The sequence below is a fragment of the Natator depressus genome, chromosome 8 (assembly GCF_965152275.1).
Source record: "Natator depressus isolate rNatDep1 chromosome 8, rNatDep2.hap1, whole genome shotgun sequence".
NCBI classification, from domain to species: domain Eukaryota; kingdom Metazoa; phylum Chordata; order Testudines; family Cheloniidae; genus Natator; species Natator depressus.
This window is the reverse complement of record NC_134241.1, coordinates 83087335-83106765: the sequence shown is the minus strand read 5'-3', so window position 1 is coordinate 83106765 and position 19431 is coordinate 83087335. Positions and strand designations below refer to the sequence as shown.

Below are 19431 nucleotides of genomic sequence, written 5' to 3'. Positions count from 1 at the left end.
AATGACAGCGCAAAAAGATGATGTGAAGTCAGCTGTGGCAAGTCAGCAAGAATTGCAGTGTATGTGGTTTTGTTGTGGAGGCAGCAGATCGTCTTGTCAGAAGTAGGCATTGCTTATTAGCACCTACTGGAACTACTGTCAGTCTTGTGTGCCATAGGTTATTTTCATCCGTCATAGCCCTCCGTGCAGTTTTAAGGATGATGACATCTCATCAAACTTTTGGGGGCAGTACGTGAGCCAACACATATAAATTAGATGTTAATGTGTCTAAGGCAACTGCTAATGATACTGATTGTTGTATTCATCTCCAAATCAATGCATATGTCAAGTTTAAAATCCCATGACACTGAAGTAATGTGATTTGTGCATCTAAATCCTAGCTTTGGAAATCTCGACCATGGTTCTTAGCTCTGCTGCCTTTGTCAAATTTAAGCTCTGGTGATTACGTTCTTGCTACCTTGATTTCCCCTGCAATTTGAAATTCTACACTTCTTTTGTATAAACTACTGTGCATTGCTTTTGTGCAATAGTTAGAACTGTCACACACTTCTCAAAAGTGATGGATGAAGTGATCTTGATGTCTCGTTTTTTTTGTCAGCTTAAGTTTTGTTTAAAACAGCAAGAAGAAATTTTAGGCTCCTTCAAGATGAAAGACACTAAAATTTTAGAATGATCTATACGAGACAGTATTCTCTTCAATAATATAGACGGCAGGATATACATGATTGGCACAAAAATTGCAACTTCAAACTACACAAGTACCAATCTCCGCTTCAATTTCACTATAATTAGGTCTCACGTTTTTAGAGGCTGTAAATTATTACTTTTGTCCATTGATATTTCAGGCAGATATGCCAGAAGTGAGACGTGCTTTTAGGCAATGAGTAACAAAACATCCACCAGATTTTTTTGCCTGGTGTAATGTTGGTGTAGATTTGTTTTTTAAATAGTACCTCCCCATTTCTAATGAAATATGCCAGCAGGGACTGTTTAAGCATGAGTTACGCTAGAATAGTTTTTATCCAAAGATGACTTGTTCAAGGATAATTAAATTTGATTGTCTGATGAGGAAAAAATGGCTGTCAATTCTTTTTGAATAATTTTTTTTATCTTTCTTTTTTTTCCCAAGTGAGATCTGTGACTAAAATCGGATTGTATGTCTCCTCTTCTAAAACAGCGGTTCTCAAACTGTGGGTCGTGACCCCATTTTAATGGGGTCACCAGGGCTGGCTTAGACTTGCTGGGGCTTGGGGCTGAAGCCCAAGCCCCACAGCTCTGGGTGGCAGGGTTCACGTTACAGGCCCCCTGGCTGGGTCTGAAGTCCTTGGGCTTGGGTTTTGATCCCTTCCCCACCCGGGGCGGTAAGGCTCAGGCTTTGGCTCCCCCACCTGGAGCAGTGGGACTTGGGTGGACTCAGGCTTCGGGTCCCCCTCCTTGGGTCATGTAGTAATTTTTGTTGTCAGAAGGGGGTTGCGGTGCAATGAAGTCCGAGAACCCCTGCTCGAGAACAAGCTGCTAATCTGATCTGCACTTGAAATTCCTGGGGACACTGACTGAGTGGACATGGCCTCCTTGAGGCCAAACATGAAAACTGACCACTTGTTTCCTTTTTCAAATAGCAGGTGTACCCTCCATGTTGTATTGCTGCAGAGAGTGTGTCCAGAATTAGCTTTCAAAAGTGCCGACTTCCCAAAGTGCAGCGTGGTGCATAACTAGTTTGAAGAGCCAGAACAGGATTCTTGCCAAATAACAGGCAGGGCAGATCCTCCCATTTCTTCCACTGCTGAGTGGCTTTTAAAAAGAAACGGAGGCCAATTTTCATTGTTAGCTTCAATTCCTACATGGCGGTCAGAGAATAAACCAACATAGAATATTTCAATGCAGAAAGTGCAAGTTTTCCAGCTGGCAGTACGCGGTAGATTTCACTTGTCCAGATTTCTGGCTTTACTGTTTCCTTTTATTTTTGCTATAAACTTTCCCCAGCAAGTAGAAGTAAGCTGCTGTCAAATGAGGCTTCCCAGCAAAAGGCATTTTCTCACGGATCTACAGCCTATAAACATGGGGCTATGGGAGCATTCCGCCCCGCCCTTTTTGTCTGTCTATAGGTCTATTTGTCCCATATTTACTTTATTCTTCTGAGGTGGTGCATGTCTGTGCAGAAGCTAGTATATCTGGGGGTTGCGTCTCGGTGCAGTGTTTGGCAGAGCTTCAGATAAGTGGTCAGCATCCATGACCTTGTAAGACTTCATTGCTATTGCTGTACACACGGAAGCCAGCTAGGACTTCAGTCACAAATGGAGATAGACCTCTCATTCTCTTGTTCCTAGAGCACTGACCTCCTACCAGGTGAGCAAAAGGTGGTCCTTTAGCTGTAGCAGCACTGGGGTTCATATAAGTACCCAACTGAGCATGTCTGATATTCTATCCAGCACAGCATAGTTGTGCAGAAGCACATTAAGCTTTTAATAACTGCATGATCGCTCTCTTTTTTGCTACATCCAGCTCTTACCTTTCTGTCTGATCTATTTTGTCTGTGTATTTTTCTTGTCAGACGCCTAAAATTCAGACCCTACCAATACAGTCATGCAAAGGAAATCTTCTTAGACAATGTACCTGCTAATGTTAGTGGCTATGCTTGGAAGTGAAAAGCATTTTGTTTCCCTGGTTTACATACTGTCAGGCCCATTTCTGGTAGCAGAGTTCAACTTTTCTGAAAGGGAACCTTAATGGAAGTTTCAGCAGAAACAAAATTGCGAATCAAGCGTCTGACAGAGCATATAGAACGGATGTCAATTACTGTAGTTAGTTTGCTCTTAACACAAACTGCCACAAACGCTTACACGTTTCTATCCAGGAATCATGTGGCTCACAAAAATAAGGGATTTCTGGAAAGCTAAGTGTTAAAGCTAAGAGGGAGGCTTTTTTCCTATAAACTGTTTCTCAGCTGGTGAAAAATAGCTACAATCAGGTGGGTCTTCAGTAAGTAGTAGCAACTATTTGCCAGGTTGAAAGAGCCACAAATTCTTGTACCAGCACTTCTATTTACAGGGAATGTTCTTCAACTTGTATGTGTGTCTGAAAGCTTGTCAGACTGTTGATAAGTGGGCACTAATCCAGAGCAAAAGGCAGCTGTGCTGCAGAAGCTATTTTTTTTAAATAGTACCACAACATCTTGCTTACTGCAGCATCACGTAGAATTCATGTTAATATCTGCGCAAAGTGCATTTGTAGCTACTGATCAAGCTTCAGCACAGTTCTGCAGCAGCACATCAATTAATCAACAATAGCAAATTCAGAGAAATCACCCTTAATGAAGGGAATGATCTGATATCAACCTTATTTTATGGAAAACCAGATCTTGTGCATGTATTTCCAGAGCCCAACTTTGAAAATGTATCTCTCTTTGCCATTTTAATAAGTTAGATGCTAAGTGGTAAACGAATATTTTTTAAGTTACTGGACAGATTCCAGTTACAGATCATCTAAAATGAAATACTAGACCGATAGAAAGACTGTCTTGCTTAAAAGTTCAGGTTGCCCTTCTGGCAGTGCAGGTTTTTTTTTTTTTGTCATGCAGATTCAGTTGTGAAGACTACATATTCATATTATGTTTGGGAGGAGACTCTTCGTGTTGTATTTTCATGGGTCAGGAGTATTGATTGACTACTCAAAAGATTGCAAATGCCTACCAGCTGAAGCTAAGGTTCTGTGTATGGAAATAACCAATGACCCTAGAATATGGCAGTGAGCAAAAACAAAGATGGTTGTTGGAGAGCTGGAATGGTTTTTAAGTCCTCGAAGGAGCTATTCATAATAAGACAGGAGTGTGTTGATAAAAAGGTTTTGAATCATATTACAACAGTGGGTTAATAAGGAAAAAATAGTAATGCAGATTAATTCTTAAGAAGATATTGCAGAATTGAGTCTGCTCAGAACCTTCATAGGACCTTTCAAATACAGGAGATCTTCCATGTTGTCGGTAGCTACCAGTGTGGTGCTCCATTCTTGTTCGATGATGTTAACAGTCGGCTGCGTGCGTGTTCCCTCTGTGTGCTGCCCCTGCTCTGCGCAGATAGCTAACACAGCAGACCCTGAGAGAACCCTCAAAAACCACAGACTCTAGTAAGGTACGAAGGAATCCGAGCCAGGTTTATTGTCAAACAAAGCACAGTAATCGTTCCTTATACACTCTACAGGGCATACTACGAATTTGTGCTCCCTGGCAATGGACACAGCTCAGTCAGTGGTGGCAATGGACACTCCCTGGCAATGGACACTCCACTGCCCCCTAGGCTGGTCAAAGATATGCGCTCCAGGACCTACTTTTATACTGTTGCAGGACCGATTACTCATCATAGTTCAAACGAATCTATCCATCATGTTGTACTTTTGACCCTGTCTTTAAGAGGCACCTGCCTGTTCCTTGTTATGTCTACAGAGTGTCTTGCCACCGTCTTGGCACAAGTTTCTCTCATTAGCCCTTATGAGTGTGTGTGCGCGTGCCTCTAACAACCTTTTCTTGCCAACTTCTGTGCGTGGGACCTGCCTCTGGCTCACAGCCCAGCTTTGCTTATCACTGCCTGGAGGTACTTTGGTTCAGGCTTTACTTTAGTTCAGGCTTCAGGCCTCAGGCTGGGCCTCTGATACAAGAATTCATGTTTCAGGGCCTCCGCTTACTACATTCCATTTTATACTTCAGTTGTATTTTCCAGACATCTCTCTTCTATCTACAGTTCTGCTTTAAAATTTCCCAGTTTTCCATTAAATAACTTTATAATATTACTTAAGCATGTATGGTATTTCCTATAGGAATACTGCATGTAACACAATTATCTAGTTATCTAAATGTTGTTTAGTTATTTGGGGTTAAATTTAAATACCAGCAATTATCCTACACATAACAGTCAAGGCTTTTAAGATTGATCACTGTACATCTTCAGTTCCTTGGACAATGACAAGTATGTCAGTTCTCACTTCTGGGTCCCTCAGTTGTGCACAGTTGAGGCAGATGAGATCAAAAATCATGTCTTTAGAATTGTGTAGAAGCTCAGCAGTGACAGTTTTACTGATTTTTCAATGCCCTCTGCAGAGGTCAATGCTCTTTATTTTGTTTTTCAGCTGTGCCAGCTGTCATGTTTCTATGATTCCTACTTCTTTGCTTTGCGTGGGTCCATTTTTTGGATTTAAACACATTGATCTTTTTTTCCCTCAGCCTCTGCTGGCCAGGTCACCTGCTGCGAGATGGCTCGGTCATGTTGGTCTCATAGATAATGCAAAGATGTGAGGTGCTCTAGCTTCAGCAAGAAAATGTCTTACTTTGTAAAGGAGACCAATACCATTTCTGTCCCAGTTACTTGATACTTCAAGGGACTTTATTTAGTTCAGAGTTAGAAGAGTATTCTGAGGTCACTGGTCACTCTCAAAGTGAGAGAGGTAGAACCCTGTTTCATGAACGCAGCTGAACTGACAAAAGATAAAACATTTGGCAAGACAGAAGGCAGAGCCTGCTGGGCAAAGCTTTCTTCTTTGAATGTCAAGAGGCTACTGACTCTAGTAGCTCCAAAGGGGTCCTTGCTGCCATGGAATGTATAAAACTGGTCACAGTGCACCCTCACTAATGTACAAGTAGTCAGTCTTCAGGCAAGCATCTGACCTGACGTAACAGCTTAAAAACCCCAAGCAAATATCCTAAACCAGTAAGGGCTAGAGAGCTTCCTCCTTCCTTTCCAGATAGTCATCCACAGTCACGAGGCAGGGTCTGACTCCAAGACATCTTTGTTGCAAGATCGCATCCCCAAGGAAATGAAAGAGTAAAGAAGTACTTAGTGCCCTGGCAATCTTTTTTCAGCCAGAGAGTTCAGTATTCTGTCATTTTGTCAATCCATATAGCATTCATTATAGAGATCTCTTATGTATAAAGAACGTTTGGAAATGGGGAACTTGTCAACGGAGCAATTCATCATTCCACTGTTCCCAAGAGATTGTTTTGCCATCTTGTTGCCCAAATCCTCCTCATTTGAAGGAAGTGTTGTTTGTTACAACTGGTGTAAGGCGAGTCATAGATCAAAACTATAAGCAAAAAAACCCTCATGCTGCTTTTGTCTTCAGTTATTCGAGGTCCGATATTAGCAAGATGATAATATCAGCCCTTGTTCCTGCTCCTGCTCTTTTCCAGGCCTGTCTTCATGCTAGCCAGCCCCTGCTCCAGCCTGCATCTTCTCCTGCCTCAGGTGGCCACCTGGTGGCTCTGACACTTTCTCAAAGTATTATAAGCTTTACCCAGGGTCTATAGTTGATGATGGCACTTTTGGTAGAAAGGTTCTCCAGGCCATCACGAAGGTCTGGCCCATATTTGTTTTTATCACACAGTTTCTATTTCTGCATAGGTATTATTAGGGTATTTCTGCTCCTTGCTCCAGTGCTTCCCTGCTGGTCATGTTCCAGGAATAAAGCATGGCAGATATATCCTGGTCCAAAAATACCCTTTCATCTTGTCTTGCTAATTTCTATTCTTAAAAACAGAGCTGTCTGCCAATCTCACCCCATTCTTTTTTCTTCCCAGGGAGTGGAATCAAAAATCCACTAGCTGTCTCATGTTGCTCTTTGAGTGTTTTCAGATGAACTTTCACATCTAGATGCAATGCAACTAAATCTCCAGCTATAGATTTGTTGCAAGTGGCTTTTGACATGCAAGTATATTTAAAAAAAAATCTCTTTACTAGGTAAGCATTTTTTGTAGTTATGGCATTTGCCACTTTCCAGTGTTACTCCTGTTATACTTTTTAGTAGTTACAGTTGAGATTATATCTTTGGAGAGTTCAAGAAGAGTAGTCCCTGAATGACCATTAGCAGCTCTAGGCAGCTGTTTTCACAATGCCAAGGAGAGATGGATGCTGGAAGAAAGGACTGGAAAGCAGGTCTGTTTTCAAGAACAGAAATCAGCAAGGTGTGATGAAATATTTTTCTGAAGGAATTTCACTCGGTGGTCTTTTGTGACAGAAAGTGACACTTGAACAAGGTGCTCAAGACTATAAAAGACAAAATAAAATAAATCTGGTTTTACATACAGTAGTTCACAAAATGAAACAAATTCGGTAAATGTAGCCGTTATTGTTTTCAATTGGAGATATACTTGAGTAAAAATCAAATGAAGCTTGAAAACCTGCAGCACTACAATAAAAGTAGTAAAATGTGCAGGAGTATTTAAAAAAAAATCAAGCTCTTCTTTATAGTCATAAAAGTAAGTATTGTGAAACCAGTACAATATTACACCGTATCATGTCCTTTAAGAGGCTGTAAACATATATGTTAATCTTTACCTCTCACTTGTCCTTCCAGGCTCACTTTTACCATGTATTCATGAATATAGCGGATAGAAAAAGGTCTATAAAAATCAATTTCTCTACAAAATGTATTATTTTAAACTGCTTTTTGGAGCTTGGAATTGTCTTTGTTAGTGTCTTATACTGCACCAAGCTCACTGTTGGCATTTTACAGATGATAAAATAATACTAATAGCCGTCTTGTCAGAAAGCACTGGTCTAGTGCTTAGATTAGGGGACTGGGAGTGAATTTTGTTGCTGATTTGCTGTGTGGCCTTGGGCAAATCACTTAAGCCTTGGTTTATATATCTGTAAAATGGATAGAATAGCATTTAGCTTTGTACCTCACAGGAATACTGTGGGACTTATTATTACTTGTAAAGTGTTTTGAGAGACTTTGCCATATATTGTTCTGCAAGTGACAAATTTTGCTGGTTTAGTGTTGGTTCTGGATCTAGGAGTTAGTGTGGGGAACACAGAAAAGCAGATACTACAGACCTTTGTAGAATTTACTACAAGTTGTGACACTGCTTTGTCATAGTGAAAATGCTTTCTTTTTTGTTAAATCTGTAAATCACTACTAGCCCTGTTAGACAACTGTATACAGCACAAAATACTACAGATCCATTTAAATGTGTTACCAATCCATCAGAAATGATGAAACTGTAAAATGTTGTTGTCACATCGATATTCCTTAGCAGATCATAAAAGAAAAACAATTCCACCTCACTCAGAAAACTGTCAAATTCTTGCTAAAATAAAACTAAGGAGTCACACCGGTAACTGGTAAGTCCCCAAAATGTGGGTAATGCAATGGTTATATATGTTAAACCACATTAGAAACCATACGGTCAAATATAGACACACACAACACACACGTTTCATCATTAATGTTTTATTTCCACAGAGCTTTCCTCAGAATCCTAACCAGCAAAATAGTATGACAGTCCTGTGATTATATAGCAACATATATAAATTCAAGCCTAGAAGGAATGATTCATCATGTCTACTGCATGATGCTTATTGATTTTGATATACATCCTAGACAGAATGATTCTGATTGCCAAGAAATAACAAACAAAAATTGGGATTATATTATGGATATTGAATGAAAAAAAAAGAAAACGAGAAAGAAAAATGGCTAGTGCCTCAGCAGCTTCCCTGTCTGAAGTAACCACAAGCATTGCATTGCATATATTCAAATCCCTTCAGTTCATCCAATTTTGTCAGAGTAGCCATACACATAAATTTTTCCCTCAGTGAGCATCCACTTTGGTTACTGAGTGAAGTTAACAAACAAAAGCCTGTTGGCCACTGTAAACGAATATGGTAATTTTCTTCTAGCAACTCCCTGCTAGATTAAAGTCTAGCACTGTTGTAAAAGGAATAAAAGCATCTGAAAATTAATATAGCTTGAAAGTCATTCAGCTATGAATCTGTTAAAAATCTATTATCTGCCATACCTTGCTACGGAAACATGTTTAAAACTAGATATTTTTTAATTAAAATGCCAAGTGAATCAAAATGCCTATATTAAATTAGTGAGAAAAGTTTATAGATTGACTGGGATTTTCATACAGGTAACGTTCCTGTCAGAGGAAATAGATTCTAAAAGTTTCCATTGTTAAAGGGCTGTTTGCAACTACCTGAAACGAAAAATAAAGCAGGAACAAGATTTCTCCCTTGTAATTTGCTAATTTAATTCTGTGTTGGTGCGGCAAAATTTCAAATGATTGGTTTTGCAGCTGCTTAAAATTTTGATGTGCAAAAGCTTTGAGATTAGCAATTGTGCAGTAAGCTATAAGTATGGCTCCATCCATATTTTTAATGACCCAATGTGACTTAAAAAGCCTTTTAATCCAATTTTAAATCGTAAATTTCAGGAAAGGAGAAGTGACAATGTCTCTTTTTTAGCAGGGGGAGTTCACAAGGAACACTACAGGAGGAATACCTATGGAAAAATTTTCCTGAGTGGCTGGAAAAAAGCCTCTTTAGAGGGGTATACTTCTGTTTAAAATGACAGGCAGAGCATTTTTTAGGCATTAATCATGTGCCCGTTTTTGTTTTGCTTCTTAAGAAAGCTTGAAAGTTAGGTCAGTAGGGTCTTTTTCTGCTTGGGTTTTAACCAGAGCCATTCTGAGGGCTGTCAGTTCTGGTCTTCCTTGGTTTCGCTAGCAGACTTGTTGTAGGAGGGTGTGTCTTGGAGAATGGGTGCTTGTGGTTCTCACACCCTAATGAAACAAATGAATATGCTGAATCTTTAGCAAAAAAGTTCCTTTCTTCAAAAAGCTAAATAAATATAAATGTGTGTTATGAAAAATAAAATAAATACCCAAATTTAATAGTTTGATTAAAAATCCCTTCAGCTCTCTTGTGAGGTCGTCATGGCACTCTTTCTCCAGACATTGTAGAATCTTCTATGTAAAGACATGCTCTGCATTTCTAATGCAGAAAAATTCCTCCCTCTGACTTTTTTTTAAAGAAACCTTTTAGTCTTTGTAGGAAAGCCAGCTGGGGGTGATTGCAAATGGTGATAACTTGATTCTCACGACTTGGTTGAACCTTCCACACCCCCTCCAAGGAGTTATTAAAGGTAGTCTCTGACTTTTGTTTTTGCTGGTGGGTGCTCCTCTCTGCCCCCTCAACCCCTGTGTGAGCGGTGGGCAGGGCCTCAGGGGAAGAGGCCAAGCTGGGGCAGGGCCTTGGGGTGGAGCATGGGCAGGATCTCAGAGTAAAGAGGCCAAGCAGGGGCAGGGCCTTGGAGCAGAGTGTGGGTGGGACCTTGGATGGAGCGGGGTGGGGCCTTGAGGTGGAGCATGAGTGGGGCCTTGGGCGGAAAGGGCAGAGCGCAGGCGGGGCCTCGGGATGGAGCATTGGGTGGGGCTTTGGTGGAAGAGGCTGAGTGGGGGCAGGGCCTTGGGTGGAGTGCAGGTGGAATGGGGGGTGGGGCCACAGTCTGGCACCAGGGTCAACAAAAGATTAATCCAGCCCTGCGTGTGCTGAGCACCACTGTTTTTTTCGGTTGGTGCTTGAGTCCCAGAGCACCCACAGAGTCAGCGTCTATGATTAAAGGTCTTCAGTAAAGCTGGAAGGTAGACAGCTATCTATTGGTGACATCTGTTGGTGGTGGAATAGAATACAATGCCATGTCTTGTAGCTGTGGTTTTTTTTTCAAACAAGGCTTACAGATGTAGTGAAAACATGTATTCAAATAAATTCTGGCAATCCCCTTTAAATTGTTGCATTATTTAGTGGGGGGAAAGTCTTAAATGGAGTAAATAATGCAACAAATTTATACCCCTCTCATTGCTTCCTGGGTATCACTGTGCTGCACAGCCTGGCCACTCAGAACTGTTAAAAGCTTTCATATGTAACCTAACAGATCCTATTCCATCTGGAACAGTGGAATGGCACATGTGCCCACACTAGCCAGCTTGTTGCAATATAATGTAAATCTTTTGTAATGCACTTGGTGAGAAGTTCAGAGGCTCTTAGGGTTCTGGAAGTTAGATCAGCTATTCTATCATATGCCTATTCTGCACTTCAGACTTGCTTGCTTTAACTTTTTTTTTTTAACAGTTTATGAATAACTTGCCTCTTATTTTATTCACTAAAACTCATCACTGGAGGGAGCACCTCTCCTGGTTTCCATTCTCCCCTCAATAACCCCATTCTCTCTGATTTCCCATCTCGACCTGTCTTGCCTCCCATTATTCATCAAACTACTGTGTTCCAAGATGTCAAAACAGACAAATCATCTAACTAACCCACCATAACTATACTGCCAACTGCGGTGTATATGGGAATAGGATAGTAGCTCTTTATATAATCTGTGAGCCCTTTAGTGGTGCTCACTGTATTCTGTGTTCAGAAGCCACCAGAACCCTACCAGAGCAGTAGTGTATATATTAAGCTAGTCCTTGCATGTTGTATATATTCAGTAAACATGGTTATTTGGACCCTGCCAAGCTCGTGTTGTTCTTTTATATGATGTTTTCTGTGTAAGGAGAAAAACACACAACACCAACATGACCAACATAACCCAGAACTGAATTTTAATTTCTCCAGTCTGTTGAATCAGTATGTAGTCAAATGAAACTCCAGGTGAGGAAAAGATTATATCTTGTGTCCTCTCATTCTTCCATCTCTCCAGCTACCCCTGTACAACAGCTAGCATCCACACATAATAGCCACTGCAGATCTGCGACTTGGGCTAGTTGCAACTATTCTGGACTGCAATTAAATGCAGACATTAGCAGTCAGATTTTGATATCCATCATTAAGAGATAAATGTACTTTAAAGACTGTACCTTCTCAAGGGGCTTGATTTATTTCTTCTTACTGAAGCTCCATTTATATGGCTGTTTACAATGATGGGATCACTTTCAATAGAGTGATTAAATAGAAGCAAACGAGGTAAAGCAATGATCCAGTGGGAGTAATATATAAATACCTCAAGCCTATAAATGGCATATTCCTCCAACAAAACCTTTAAACAATGTTTTCTGTAAACTGTATAGTTCTGTTGTGTCTAAAGTCCTTAGCCACTTGCACTAGCTGGGCATGCTTTTTCCCGAAGTAGTTTGGAAGCAATTTCTCTGCTCTCGTTAAAAGTGCAGGACTCATCAAATTATATGTTAAGTCATTATGTTGAAATGTGTCACCATCCTGCAGTTGTAATTAATACTTTTTCCTGGTTAGAAGACTAGGTGGGTTCAGGTTTAGGTGGATTAGAGGTGAAAATCAGGGTTTAAGTGGCCACTCAAGAGACCTTTTAAATTATTAACAATTGCGGTCAACTTGTCCTTGGTAATAAGGGCTCACTTTGTCAATTTGTGAGCCTGGAAAGAAGCAGAAAGTCTGGTCCACTTATTCTAAGGAATGGACGGGTCAGATTCTGATTTCAGTTAGAGTATGTAAATCCAGGGTAACTCCACTGACTTTATTGGAATGATTTAGAATTAACGTAATAAATGAGATCAGAATCTGTTACGAGAAAGGGACAATCATATATCACTTTAGCCTATACAGATATCGTGTATTTTGTTTCAGTGCATCAGCTTTGTGCAAAAGTGGGAGGACCAGTCATGTATGCCATGCAGGGGAACTACAGATTGAAACTGTTCAAATTTTGATTTTAAAGTGACATTCCAAGATGGATTTTTCCATTGTTCAGCCAGCTATATAGCTGGTTAATATTTTTGCCATTTTGATTAAAAATGGGATGAATTTTTTCACAGGAAATGTTTTTATTTTTTCAACCAGCTCTAGACAAAACTCTTAAAGTGACGGAAATTCAAGTTTTAAGATGCAAAATTATTCAGTTGCCTACCTTACTGGGATCTAGCAGCCTTAGCAGTTACAGCTCCCTGCACTAGGCACAAGCAGATAAAGCTTTGAAAAAGGGAAAGACTACTTACCATGGATATTGCATATATAGATTTGTTGTTGTTTGAAACTGATCATTATATTTTTAGTAAAACGCTCTTTTTTTCCGATTTTAGAGAAAGTCCGTTATTGCAGTAAGTTCCGTAGCAGCATTCCTCTTCGTCATCATTTTTCGCCTTACCAATGAAGTAAACTTCCCTTTGATTTTAAACTGCTTTGGACAAACTGATGTGAAATGGATGCCGTTTTCCGACAAACAAAAGCGGCCTCTCAGAACTCACTATGGATATATAAATATAAAAACACAAGAGGTAAGAACTTCTACTAGAGCAATGGCTAGAAAGTATGCAATCAATAAATTTGGTAACTAAGTGAAGCATTTAAAAAACAACAGAGCAAACCATGTGTTCAACAAACCCCCATCTCACTAGCCGCAGATAAGAGTTTTAACTGTCCTGACAGAAAATGTCCCACTGAAAAATCTAAGTAGGTAATGTTTTTCAAAACCAAAGGAACCTTCTAAAAATTCAGATAGTTTAAACTCTGTAATCTCCATAACCAGAGCTTTAAAAGAACAGTGACCTGAACTCAAAATTCTGGGTAGTTCTTTTCGGGAGATGGCTGGAAAGAAGGGCACCATTCAGCAAAAGTGTATGAATAAGAAAGCCAGCATCAGATTAGTGTTTTGTGCGGTTTAATTTAAATATTGCATTAATACTTAGTATACAGCATGTCAGCTTATTTTGACGATTGTTGGATTTTCATTTCCACTTGTGTATCATATAGTGTTTTAATTTGTGTTATTTCATCATTTGCAAAATGTTTGGTTTGGGTCTTGTTGATAAGCCATCTTGCAAAGATTCCAGTTTACGTCAACTCCAGTACTTTAAGGACTCTGATGCTATTGGCACTCTTGGAGGTATTCCTGTATTATTATTATTATTATTGTTGTTGTTATATTTATTATTTGTTTTTATTTTACTGAAATCTTCTCCACTATGTCTTCAGAATTTGTTTGCTATTTGTGCATAAGTGCAAATCATTGAAATAAATTCAATAACATTAAAACATGAATCTGTTTTAAAAGCTCTTCCTGATAGTTATTCCTTTTTTACACTGGCAAGCAATAAAATGCTTTTACAGTCTTATATTCTTTGTTTGGTTTATTTTGCTTAAGGAAGTAATAATTATTAGATTCATGTACGGAGTACGTTGAATATGTCTTCTTTGAGAATGAAGGTATTTTTTCCCCCACTTCGTGAGTGCAGCTGTTTTTCATTTAGTTTTCTAACTGCACGGGATAGGTTAATTGTTTCACCATTACAGTGTCAAAGGTGAAAACCAGAGCAAGAAATTGTAGTTTTGTAGGGAGTTACTTTTTAAAAGCTTTTAACGTTTGTAATGAATGTAGCATTCATGAAAGATGCAGAATTGAGAGCCCTAGAGTGCATTTGCCTACAGAAACGCACAGGACAAGCAGCAGGAAAGAAGTCTTCCTGAGTCAGTGAGTGAAATCCTGGCCTCATTGAAGTCAATGGGAGCTATGCCATTGACTTAACTGGGGCCAGGATTTCATCCAGTGTGCCTTAAACCTAAAACTGATTGAGGAACTCATTGAGGGCGAAAGGGCAGTTAATTCTCCATGCCAGCTAATAAGGCGGGCCTGTCTCCTGACGTTGCCGACTGCCAACTCTGGTGGTGGGTTTGAGATGAGGACACTATGTGAACTGGATGGAGGCCACCAACTTGTGTAAATTAAGCCACCAAAATCATTTGGTCGCTGCCAATCTGAGCTGGATTCAAACCGGCAGCCTTGGAGGAGAAGGGCTTAATATCCTATTGCCGTTGCCCTGAACCAGCTCGTTCTCCAAGAGGTTAGGTGTTGGATGTAGAAGCACTGGTAGCTCCACGCTTACTGATTGTTTCCTTAATGTATTTCAAAGATACATTTACACTGCCGCTGTGAGGTGTCCTTCCCAGTGAGGGTGGAGAGACATGTGCGACCTCTGCTTGAGCTAGTGTGCTGAATGTAACCGCCTGGCACAGGCAGCTGCTCAGGCTAGACACCCAAGTATTTACCCTGGGGGGCGGGCAGGATTGTGCCTGGGCAGCTAGCCTGAGCTGCCACTATGGCTACGCTGCTAGTTTTAGCTTGCTAGCCTGCGTGTCTGTGCTGGGAATCCCGTGTAGATGAGCCCATACGTCGGAGATGGAACTGAGTGGTCTGATAATCGGTGACTGATTAATCGATTAGCAAGACATTATTCGCAGTGTAGCTGAGGCCGCGGAGGATTTTTTTAATTAGTAACTTTAATTGTTTTCCCCCTCAAACATGCAGATTACATTAATATTTGCTAATTAACAGTGATGAGGAGGATACTGAACATGCCTTGCTAATTGTGAATACTCTGTTCTCGAATTAATTATTCCCTGTGTGAGGGAGATTTTTGTGTCGGCTGTGTGAAAAGCTTTCATGCCGCTCGTCTTTGTAATTCTCTCACGGCCTTTTTAGACTAATAGTTTTTATTTTAGAGTGAATGCATTAGAAGTAGAAATGAATATGTATGTATATGCTGTACCCTATATATTACAATGATTAGATACCCTTCTGCCTTATTGGTGAAATCCTAAAACAGACGTTGTCTCATCCAACAAGATGCTGAGTTCAATTCCCTCTAACTTCAGAGTTCAGATGTTCTTGTGGTGTTCTGTGCTGCTAATGTACAACTTCAAGCATTCTATCTGTCTCTGCCCTCCCACATCCCTAGTGCATGCACCCTGTATACTTCCCTGTCTCCTTGTACCCCATCGGTCTTGTCTGCTGCCATTCTGTATTCTCTTCTGTGCTCCGCCTTTCTGATAGCTCCTTGCACTTCTTTCATACCCCCCACTCCATTTCCCTTCCCCCTCTCTCCCCCACAGCCTCCCATTCTGAGGCAAGGGAGCATGCTACATACTTCTTTGCATACATCCTCTAGTACCCTGCCGCCCCTGAGTTACTGAAAGGCACTCTTCCTAAGTAAAGCAACAAAACAGAACACATTATGCCATGCCATTTCAGCCATCTGTCAAGACAAAAAGGCGAGAAAAATGTTTAAAGATGAACTACACATACACTTGAAGATATTTTTCCTGATGTTTACCATATTCCCTCCCCCCCCCCCCAAAAAAAAAAAAAAAAGCTCAACCGTAGGATGAGCTATAGCTGTGAAATTTCAGGCAGTTGGTTTCTTTTGGGGGATAACTGAATGTGATAGGACTTGGAAAATTGGGCATGTTATGAGAAAGTAGTCACTCAGTAATTAAAGTTAAAGCTATCTCTGATGCCTAATAGGAAAGTTTATGCAATCAGTAAGTGGTGACATAAACATATCTATCACAAAATAGGTACATTTTAAAGGGTGATGCATGTATATCACTTTGAAATGTGAACATCCAGCAGAATGTGGCAGCAAAAGGGATATTTCTAGTTCATTGTGTGTGGGAATTAGTAACATAATGACATGAAATATTTTTTGCAAAAAATAACAAACATTTTAAGATGAAATATAACTAGATTACATGGGAGTACTTCGATTGTGGTGAGAGATGTGATTTAACTATCCTTAATTAAGGCTGTACATAATACAATATTGTTGCTATGGTTTCCTTGAATTGTAGCTATAGCAACAGCTATAAAAATTTGGTTTTGTGTTCGGTAAACATACTATATTTAAATGTAAATCGGATATTAAGTGTTATTGTCCTGACCTGTTACGCTAAGACACACTTTAGTTTTTCTGACTAATGCAATATTTCTAAAATATAAGGTCCCAAGTTTGCATTCAGGGGCTCATGGATTTCAGAGAATTTGCTGCAGCAGCATCCAATCCTTGCCCACTTTAATTCAAAATGGAATGGAATGGAATGCTGCCCTAAGAAACAATCTGAGAAGATCCACCCAGGGATATGTCCCCACACTGGCAGGACCACCTGTGGGAGGCTAGAGCTAGCTGCTTCCACACTGGCTCTGGACCCGGCCCCCAGTTCCTGATGATGACTCCAGATGCAGCTGTCTCCGATTCCCTGCATGAGACTCGGCAGAAATGTTAATATGATCATGTTATCTTTTTTTTGACTAACTTCTGCTAAGCCAAAGGAACAATTTGCATCCATCCATTCCAGCCAGTATCTTCCTGTTCACCCCACCTACACCCGAGTCCCTGAAGAGAGGCCTCTGGGGGATGCAAGGAGTGGATGAAGACTGTGCTTTGGAGCCGCTAGGCCTGCTTCCTTTGGAGGCCCAAACACTTCGTGTTTATCCTTTCCCCACAGAGCATTTACAGAAAACACACATTTAATTTAAAATTGAATTTACTACTGGAAAAAAGCTCTATGATTAGCCCAGAGAGGAAAATGCACTCTCCACAGAACCAGTGCTGCACGGGCAACAGCACTGCCAGTTCCTCCAAACTGATCTGCCACTCTGCCTAAAACCTGACCTGGAGCGTTTACTTATACAGATCAAAGGACAAATTCAGTCTCATGCTCATTTTGAGCCCCATCTTCCTGCCAAGAGAATTGGTATTCGTTATAATAATGGTTTCAGTGATGTGATCATCTGTCGACTGTGACCTGCGTGAAGACCACCTACTGTTTACAACGGCCAACAAGCAGCTCTCAGTTGGCAACCAGTGATGATGCTAACTGTATTCATTCCAATCCCTTGAGCAATCTAGTTCCATTACAATTGACTGGGTATTTTAAAACTAGACTGGACAAAGCATATGAGTATTCTATCGGGAATGGTCTTCCAGTGACAAGGAGATGGATGGGTTGGATGACCTTATAGGACTTTCCATCTCTAATTTCTTTGATTCTATATCTCAAGCTTTTTTGTGACACTTGTGTTGAAATCTACTTTTTGAGAACCATCTTCTGCCTGTTTGTGAAAATAACCTTTTCTCTTTGCATTTTTATTTTAAATACAGCAAGTATAACTTTAAGATATAGTGCTGCAACACTTACTTAATTGAGGGCTGTTGTCATTCTGATAGCTTCCTCCCCTACCCCCAAAAGCTCATGTGATCTTACTTGCAGTGTATCATAACCAGGTACAAGAGAAACCTCTCTCAAAAATTGCAACAAAGAGATCCTGCCAAATTAGTGAACACCAGGTATTTAAATAGCAGCTTTATAACCTCAGATTTAAACACATTAACAGTGTGAAGCCTGATGCTAAGCAAGTCTAAAAGTATGTAAAGTCATACGATTGTAAACCCTGAAAAGAGAATTTTGAATAGTTTATTTTATTCCACGATCAGTATTCATGGAGTTTACCATTTTCTTATGGATAGCAAATCTAGAATATAGCCACAATAACACTTTAAACTCATTATAATAAATACATCCAAATACTATACACAGGCTACACAGTGGGGTTGGAAAGGTACATTCTCAGATGGTCTACAAACTCCTACTGTAAACAAAGACTGTGAAAGATTAATGTTGTTGTCCATACAACTACAGTCATAACTCAGAAAGGAAGAGAGTGACTCCTTTGCTTTCAAAGTGCTTTCATGAACTGGAAATTGAAAGTATAGAAAACCTGTGTAGAACAGGATAGACTGTAATAGTCATGCTCTTCTTTAAAAAAATCCTCAAACAACTAAAATAATCCTTTTTTATAATGCAGTGATGTCTAGTGAATAAATCTGGAATGATGTGCAGTTCCCTAGTGCCTTTTGTCCAAGGATCTCAGAGAAATTTTGGAACATTAAGCAAGCCATTTTACACTCAGGCAAACTGAAGCTAGGGTGACCAGATGTCCTGTTTTTTATAGGGACAGTCCCGATAGTTGGGGCTTTGTCTTTTATATAGGCACCTATTACCCCCCACCCCCTTTCCCGATTTTTCACACTTGCTGTGTGGTCACCCTAACTGAAGCCCAGTGACGTCATAGTTTGCCCAGTGCTTAATTTGTAATGAAAGAGGTGCTCAAGCCTATATTTTACATTCCTAACTGGTGCAGCAAACCCCAAGGGGGTGCTGGCGCTCTGAACTGCCAAGCCTTGAGGTGCTGGGGCTCAGCCCTGGAATAAATTAATCCCTGAGTTTGCCCAAAGCTACACAATGGGGAAGTGTTGGAACCAGGCATGTAGTGCAGGAATCCCGACTCCCAGTGAGTAGAAAGATTCTTAGATTCCAAAAGAAATGCTTGCTTTGCAGGCATGTACCCTAGAGCACCAGTTCTGATCAAATGTTTTACTTTTACTTCTTTCAGTGTTTCTTGTTTATCTTATTCCACCACTTTGTCTCCATTTTCTAGAGCTAGATCCATACAGAACTGTTTTCTGACATGTAACTGTCCCAGCCGAATGAGTAATGTAATGCTGGAATGATTGATAAATAATAATCTGGAGTTTCACTTTCTGGGTAAAGATGAAAGCAGTGCATGGAGTGGTTAGATGAGCTTATGTTATATTTGTTTTAAGTATTATGTAGAAGTCAGCAGAGTAAATTCAACTTTCATGTTACAATGTCATTCTGGCTCTCTTGAGAAAGTATTTAGGGGAGTTCATCCCTAAAGCAGCTGAAGAAGCACTCACTGGCTCAGAAGAGGCAATATTATTCTGTATATCAATTAGCTTTTTTTCCTTTCTGTAAAGAGGTTACACTATCGTTTTATAAAAAGAAAAGGAGTACTTGTGGCACCTTAGAGACTAACCAATTTATTTGAGCA

General features: G+C 40.2%; 1 protein-coding gene across 2 annotated transcripts in view; it reads left to right on the top strand.

Moving 5' to 3' along the window:
- Window positions 1-19431, top strand: part of ST6GALNAC3 (ST6 N-acetylgalactosaminide alpha-2,6-sialyltransferase 3) — a 300138-nt gene that overhangs the window by 122107 nt on the left and 158600 nt on the right. For both annotated transcript variants that reach the window (XM_074961504.1, XM_074961505.1), the window contains exon 2: window positions 12827-13021. In XM_074961504.1, coding sequence (XP_074817605.1) covers window positions 12827-13021 — 195 coding nt within the window. The remainder of the gene's footprint in view (window positions 1-12826; window positions 13022-19431) is intronic.